General features: G+C 56.0%; 3 protein-coding genes across 3 annotated transcripts; 1 reads left to right on the plus strand and 2 right to left on the minus strand.

The window, feature by feature from the left end:
- Nucleotides 1–198: 198 nt before the first annotated feature.
- GDI1 (Rab GDP-dissociation inhibitor) lies at nucleotides 199–1913 on the minus strand. The gene is made up of 3 exons (XM_069374184.1): nucleotides 1323–1913; nucleotides 449–1258; nucleotides 199–395 (listed from the first exon to the last, which is right to left on the minus strand). The coding sequence occupies exons 1-3, from the start codon at nucleotides 1825–1827 to the stop codon at nucleotides 304–306; spliced, it is 1407 nt and encodes a 468-aa protein (XP_069229292.1). The 5' UTR covers nucleotides 1828–1913; the 3' UTR covers nucleotides 199–303.
- Nucleotides 1914–2756: 843 nt separating this feature from the next.
- Nucleotides 2757–4684, plus strand: WHR41_05580 (uncharacterized protein; the record flags this gene model as incomplete). The annotated part of the gene is made up of 5 exons (XM_069374185.1): nucleotides 2757–3367; nucleotides 3471–3833; nucleotides 3887–4002; nucleotides 4065–4322; nucleotides 4380–4684. The coding sequence occupies 5 exons, from the start codon at nucleotides 2757–2759 to the stop codon at nucleotides 4682–4684; spliced, it is 1653 nt and encodes a 550-aa protein (XP_069229354.1).
- A 278-nt stretch (nucleotides 4685–4962) lies between these two features.
- Nucleotides 4963–6425, minus strand: WHR41_05581 (uncharacterized protein; the record flags this gene model as incomplete). Its single annotated transcript, XM_069374186.1, has 3 exons — nucleotides 5660–6425; nucleotides 5067–5605; nucleotides 4963–5004 (listed from the first exon to the last, which is right to left on the minus strand). Exons 1-3 carry the CDS (start codon nucleotides 6093–6095, stop codon nucleotides 4963–4965), a joined length of 1017 nt encoding a protein of 338 aa, XP_069229355.1. The 5' UTR covers nucleotides 6096–6425.
- Nucleotides 6426–7348: the final 923 nt, after the last annotated feature.

Here is a 7348-nt window from a genome sequence, read left to right on the forward strand (position 1 = left end):
GTTTTGAGATGTCGCGCGTGCGGCGATGGCGTGATCAAGAGCGGTGTAGAGAGCGTTAGTTGCGTGAGGATACCTAGACGGGTTGCGTGAGCGTCACGGTAAAAAGCAGGCTTCGGCTGGTTTGGGGACACGACGAGTAGGCGTCTCGCGTAAGTCGAAGTGGAAAATAAAGCCTTAGGGAGAGAAGATCCGGGGCAGTCTCTTGGAAAAACGCTCATCACATACGCTGCTATGAAGGATTTGCGGGGATATTGTTTACGTTTGCGGTGCGGAAGAGAGGGTATAATCTTCAAAATGCTATTGCTACTCCTCGGCGACGAGGTTCTGGCCGTCTTTCAGGCCCTCGACCTTGAGCTCGTGGCCCTCGGCTCTCTGGTAGATGTCCTTGACGTCGTCTGTGAATGGTGTCAGCGGAAATGCCTTGTCCTTACGGCTAATGGGTGCTTACCTGTAGTGGACTCAAAGTGGCTGGACGCGTCGTAGCTCTTCGAGATGAAGATGTTGTCCTTCTCGCCGCTGTCAAGCGGCTCGTACAGAGGGATGGGAGCGCCCATGAACTTCTCCTCGATCTTGCCCAGGCGGTCGAGACCGGGCTGGATCTCGAGGTGGTGGTTCGCGTCGGTCTCGGCAATCGTGCTGACGATGGCAATGTAGTAGCCCTTGGGGCAAACGTTGTGGGCCCACGAGACCATGGCGATGTAGATGTCGTGCTTGCGGCCGACCTGCGACTGGGGGATGATGAGCTGCACGGAGTCGCTGTTATCCGTCTTGTCGATCGGGTGGTTGAGGATGCAGATGGCCTTGATCAGGTGGCCGACGACCTTGGCCTTTTCGGGGAAGTAAGAGGGATCCGCGAGGATCTTGCTGCACTTGGTCTCGAACTTCATGCCGTCGCCCTCCTCTCCGCGCTCTTTCATGGTGGCACGGATGCCAGAGACCTTGCCGTTCTCGTACTTGACCTCCTCGACGTTGGTGTTGAGCATGTAGGTACCGCCGTAGATGGCGGAAAGGCGAGCGAAGCCCTGGGGCAGCTCGCCCAGGCCGTACAGAGGGTAGATGTAAGGAGACTTGCCGTAGCGAGCCATGGAGTTGACGTAAAGGCGGATACGCTCGACGCAGTCCTTGGCCATACCCTTGGTGTCGATGTAGTCGTCGGTGGCGTAGAGGGCCATGCTGTGGCCAATGAAGTCACGGGTGCCCTGCTCGAGGCCGTACTTGTCGTACACCTGCTTCATGGTGGTCTGTGAGAGGTTCATGCCTGTGGTATGCTCATCAGCTGCGTGTTCCTACACCCAACTATATCCTCGTCTCTCAAGACCTACCGTTGTGTGTGCTCGGGTTCGTCTCATCAAAGCTGCCCACCCACTGCAGGAAGTTCTTCGCACGTCTCTTCTCAAACATGCCCATCAACGGGCTCTTGAGGGCCTCGCTCGCATCCGAAGGCACCTTCGCAACAGTAGCCTTTGCGCCGTTGCCCTGCTGGACGTAGCTGCCAGCGATCTGCTTGAACTCGAGATATCTGGTGACGTCGGTGGAGACGAGGATGTTGGTGAGCTCGCCATTGCTCATCAAGAGCTTGGGGACGAGGTCGATGTTCCAGTCGTTTGCCCTGCCATACTTCTTCCACGGCTCCGTGCCCTCCTGGTAGTTTCCGTACTTCTTGAACAGGCTCTCGATGTTGACGGATGCAGACTCTCCGCCGTAGTGGTCGTTGCGGTCAATGTGCAGCACCTTCTTGCCCTTGACGGAGAGCACGCCGGAGAGGACGCACTCGGTCAGGCCGGTGCCCAGGACAACAACGTCGTATTCGGGGGCGATCTCGTCCATGTTTGCGGTGTGATGTGTGAGGTGGTAGCTCGAGTGAGGGAGTGGCACAAGGAGAGAGAGGTGTACCTGGAGCGGTCAATAGCGTGGGCAGGCTAGAAGCCAGGATCAAGTGGGGGTTGCTGCCCCACAACCCTTCGGCAGGCTGCTGCACATGCCATCATCCCTGGATTTGAAACGTCTCTGAAGACACGGAGAAGGCGGGCGAGATTCAGCATGCGTTTGACATGACTAGCATTTGGCTGCAAGCCATTATGAAGGCATACTCAGCTGAAAATGAAGCTGGCCGTTCTTTGTGAAGGCGAGAACACAGGCATAAGCTTTGGGGCACGGTCTCTCAGTGGGCTCAGTCCTGATGAACATCCCGTGCTGGATGGTATGAGCGCAGTTCATCATCTACTGACGGGCTGCCCCTGAGCAGTCTCGAGCCATCTTGGGCCGCATCGGCTGTCAAGGCGCTCGTAGCTAGATGACGAAACTGTCACCAGGCTGTTGCTGCTCAGCAATCGGATGGTTACCACTCACAGATGCTCCTCAGTCGTGACCAGACAACACCTGTTACACCCTCGGGCTCAGAGCGTCGCTCCTATGAGCTATCAGGGCTTAGCCGAGGGAGGACTCGGCGACGTTGTTCGCTGGCACTGAAATGGCTGGTGACTCGACTGGTAGAAACACAAGGTAAGTCAAAACATGGTACTGCAGTCGCTCACGTGTTACATGGCGAAGTCAGATGCGTGTTCGCTCCTTCCTGCGCACTCACTCGCCGCAGCGAACGCTTGACAGCATGCGCTTTAGGCAGTGCCGTCGTTTGTCACAACAATCGTGTGCCTTCACTTTCGAAGACCAAACACTCGCATTACAAAACTGGAGAGAGTGGAGAGAGAGAAACCCCATTAAAGCCGTTTCTCGCGACAAGAACATCAACGCCAACTATGGAGCTGCCCAACATGCACTGCCGAGATGCAGAGACGACAACGCAAAGGCTCGCCAGCAGCGATAACAACAACTACTACGGCCTCGGCGAGTCGCATGAAGACCCCGCACATCGTAATGAAATGAAAGGCTGGAAGATGTTCTCTATCATCACTGCCCTAATTCTAAGCATCTTCCTCTGCTCGCTCGATTTGACCATCATCGCTACCGCCATCTCGCGCATTACGGATGATTTTCGCAGCCTCGAAGACGTCGGCTGGTACGGCTCCGCCTTTCTCCTGCCCTTTGCAACCACGCAGTCTGTCTGGGGCAAGCTGTACAAATACTTTGATCTGAAGTCCATCTTCCTGATCGCCATCGGGGTGTTCGAAGTCGGGAGTGCCATCTGCGGCGCCGCTCTGAACAGCCCAATGCTCATTGTTGGTCGAGCCGTGACTGGTATAGGAGCTGCTGGTGTCGTGAGCGGATGCTTCTGCATCATTGCTTGCTCGGTTGCGCCACACAAAAGACCGCTGTACACTGGCGTGCTGGGAGCCACGTACGGCGTGGCGAGTGTCATGGGTCCACTCCTTGGAGGAGTGTTCACGGACAAAGTGTCGTGGCGTTGGTGGTGAGTTACACTCTATAGCAAACCGCTCACTGGTCCTAGACATCTTGAGCTCAGAAGAAAGTAATCAACCATTCCCATGAGCGTCCAGCTAATCGTAGAGCAGCTTCTACATCAATCTGCCTGTGGGCGCCTTCGCAGCTACTGTGATATTCTTTACTTTCTCCGTCCCGGACACCGCACGCATTCCTATTGATCGGTCTCTTCCTCTGAAGGAAGTTTTCTTCCAAATGGACCTCCCAGGACTCATACTCATAGTCGGAGCGATACAATGTCTATTGCTGGCCTTGTACTGGGGCGGTGTGACGAAACCGTGGAGCTCTAACGATATTATCGGCACGTTGCTCGGTTTTGGCTTACTATCATTGGCTTTCATCGCAGTCGAGTTTCTGCAAGGGCGATACGCTATGGTAGTTCATGGGCTAATTAGGAAGCGTGAGGTTTTGGTTGGAAGTGCGTTCAGTTTCTTGTGAGTACAAACTGTGTAGCTGATGCGCCTGGTTCTTCGCTGACAAACCCCAGCATAGCTGGATCACTCTTAGTTCTGATCTACTTCCTTCCCATATATTTCCAGGCCGTCCAAGGTGTCTCCGCCATAGACAGCGGGCTCCGCAACCTGGCACTAATCATACCCGTCTGTACGCATAGCCTGAAATGACCTTACAAATTATCTAGCTCACAGACTAACCGAGACGTCCAGCGATCTGTACAATCATCGTCGGCGGCCTGATCACTCTCTTCGGCTACTTCGCCCCTTTCATGCTCGTGGGCTCCTGCCTCACCGTGATCGGAGCCGGCCTGATCTACACATTCAAAGCAGACTCGAGTCCGGGCATTTGGATCGGCTACCAGATCCTCACCGGCATTGCATTCGGCCTCGCGTTCCAGACTCCAATCATGGCAGCCCAGGCTCTCGCCAAGCACGAAGACGTCGCTACAACGACAGCCATTCTCTACTGTACCGCCTTCGTCTTCGAATCACTTCTTCCACGGTCCAAAGCTAATGTCAGCACAGTCTTCCAACTCCTCGGCGCCTCCATCTTCGTCTCAACCGCCGAGTCCATCTTCAGCAACAAGCTGATTTCCAGCCTGCTGGTGAACGCGCCCACCGTCGATCCCCGCGTAGTCGTCGCCGCCGGCGCAACGCGATTCCGCGGCATTTTTGCTCCGACGGAAGTTGAAGAAATAGTCTCTTCTTACATGGAGGGGCTGAGCGCGACCTTCCTCCTCGCCGTCGTACTCGCGGGCTGCGCGGCGCTCGCGAGCTTGTTCGCGCCGTGGGTGAGCATTAAGGGGAAGATTGTCGTTGGCGGCGCATGAGAGTCGAAAATTCACGGCAAAGGGTGCGTCCTGACTACAGAAAACGCTACTGATACGTTGACACACACGTAATGGTTCAGATGAAGTTTTGATTTTGCTTTTTGCTACGCCGAGCGTGAGGGTCTATTACATCTTGTCGCGTTAATGATCGTGGTCAGGTGTGTATCTATCCGTCTATGGTTCGTGTCTCATTTACTCCCCATTATTTTCCGTCGACTTTTTGGTGGAGGTGCTGTCTGACGACAGGCTGGTTTGCTGAAGCCAAGGGTTTTTCAGGCTTAGATGCAGTGGAGCTCGCCGCCAGCGTGGGTGTGGCAGTGCTAGGGATCGGTCAGTTTGATGGTTCGAAAGGGCCTAGAATTGATTTGATGCTTCAACTTACCGACTCAGCAGACTCAGTGGCAGACTCCGTGGTCGACTCCGCGTCGTCCATGGTGCTGGTGGGCGCCTGAGTCGTCGCAGCCTCAGCGGTCTCAGCAGCGGAAGTAGTCTCGGCGGCAGTGGAAGTAGCAGCGGCGGCAGAGCTGGCGGTCGAAGCAGGAGCAGCCTCCGCGTCCTCCTCCTCAGGCACATACACGCCCGTGCAGCCCTGGCCGGGGACGGCGATGTCGAAGGCCCAGACGTCGAGGGCGAAGTACTGCAGGGTGTGGGCGTTGCGCACGGCCTGCGCGGGCGTCTCCTGCGCGAGCGCAAGGCACTCGTCGTAGGTGTCCGCGTAGTGGAAGACTGTGGCCTCGCCGATCTTGTCCGTGTGGAACAGGCGGTGGATCAGGTCCGAGGCGAAGAAGGAGGCCAGCTCGCCGCCGGCGACCGTGTAGCCGTGTCCGCACATGGAGGGCAGGTACCAGCGAGAAGTGTAGGAGAGCTCGCAGATGACGGTCTCGTCGGAAGCGTTGCTGCCGCGCCAGTGGCCGGCCCATTCTGGGAATTTGGTTAGTATCGATGTGTGAGAAGACGGTCGAAGGTTTTGCTTACCATCCTGAGTGGCGCAGTTCTGGTCGGGGTCGTCGCAGCGGAAGATCACGCCGGACTTGTCACCGCGGACAAGTCTGTCGTACCAGCCAGCGGGCTCAGCAGTGGGAGCCTTGCCGAAGTACTTGGTGTAGTAGGCGGAGCTGTTGCCGAACCTGAGGATGTGGTCGCGGGCGTGGGCGGCCATCATCTCGGTCTCGGTGATGGCCTGGTGGAGCATGGCGGTCTCGGTGGCATTGCAAGACTTGTGGATCTCGTACTGGCTCACGGCGCCCTCGGCCCAGTCGTGGACAGACGGCGACTGGAGGGTCGAGCTGGTGTTGTCCTCGTAGGAGCTGCGGCCATTGCTAGCACCGTAGGAAGAGGGCAGGCCTTGGGGAGCTGCAAGAGCCGAAGGCAGAACTGCCGCGGCCAAGGCTTGAAGAGCGAGGGAGTACATGATTTAAGGTCTTTGGAGGTTGAGGGAAAGCGAAGGTTGGATGGTTGGTTCTCCGCCAGTTGTTGCAGTCAATGGCCTGCCTTATGTACTCCTCGGAGGGCTTTCTACCGGGCATGACGAGCCTTGGATCAACCAGATTCTTTCAGGCCTTGAGGTCTTCGCCGTGGCTTCGCGGAAGTGGCGTCCTCGAAAGCGTTCTTGCCAAGTGCTGTACACCTTGGCGAAGGAGCCGACCATCAAGGTCTGGGTGAAGTCTCTGCCTCAACTACTCTTTACGGTTGCATTTGCTCGAGAGTGTTCGGCTACAGCATCGAGTATCCGGGCCGATGCTGAAGCATGTCCGGGTTTTCAGCCCGAGAGCGAACCAACACTCGAACGTTGCTCTCGTTGGAGCTCCACGAGGAGTTCGCGCGTGCATATGGAGTGTTCAGTTAGATCGAACGCTAGACCGCCTGGGCCCGGCTCCGAGCGACATGCAGCGTGGTCCAACGGTCTACGAGTGGAGTAGCAGGGTCGTTCGGCTATACCGTAACCCTCCGCCTCGTGGACTATTGCTTGCCTTACCCGAAGCAGGAATCCGCCGCGGTGCTACTTGACCCGAGTGGCATACCATCGGGTAAAACCTGTTCGAGCAGATTCCTTTGGGGCCGTTGGGTTGCTCGCTGGGATCTTGACTCCGTGGCGAAGCGACCTGTGAGTTCCTGACTCGTCTTTTGAAGGACAGCCCTGGCTTCCATTGGACATACGCCATCATTCTCATGAACCTGGCGACTGCAATCTAAAGCGGCAGTTACGAAAATGCACTCCGGTCAGTGAGGCTCTCATGCACAATACGAGCTGTCATTTTTTCCGGTCGATCATTCGGCGCCACTTTAGTCAACACCGCGCTACCAGAACTGTACTGCGGCTCTTTGGAACATGCATGGAAGCAAGATCTTCTCAATTATGTCTTTGGACCCCATAGTCGCACGTGCTGCTTGCCGAACGTGGAGACAGACGTTGTCGGGCATCCATCAAGGTGTTCTTGGCTCCTTTCCAGCCAACCCAGCCGGCGGCCCGTTGAATGCTCTTAACGTCCTTTCCAACCGCGCCGTCTGTCTTGTTTGCCCTTGGCGAAATTGGCGATACATTGATGGTCAGCACCTCCGCCTTCAATACTTACACTGGGCTATAATAATTTAATGGTAGATATTAAAGACAATTACTTAATGCTTTAGCTAGCAAAGCAAAATATATTGTTATGTAAAGAAATG

This window comes from Cladosporium halotolerans (assembly GCF_011745625.1).
Source record: "Cladosporium halotolerans strain TM138-S3 chromosome Unknown Sca15, whole genome shotgun sequence".
In the NCBI taxonomy this organism is placed as follows: Eukaryota; Fungi; Ascomycota; class Dothideomycetes; order Cladosporiales; family Cladosporiaceae; genus Cladosporium; species Cladosporium halotolerans.

Excerpts from the sequence above, each read along its gene's own strand:
- GDI1 (XM_069374184.1), bottom strand. The coding sequence starts at position 1,827 with ATGGACGAGATCGCCCCCGAATACGACGTTGTTGTCCTGGGCACCGGC. Across the intron at positions 1,259-1,322 it reads GAACCCGAGCACACACAACG|GCATGAACCTCTCACAGACC; the intron begins GTAGGTCTTGAG and ends AGCATACCACAG. Across the intron at positions 396-448 it reads CCACTTTGAGTCCACTACAG|ACGACGTCAAGGACATCTAC; the intron begins GTAAGCACCCAT and ends CACCATTCACAG.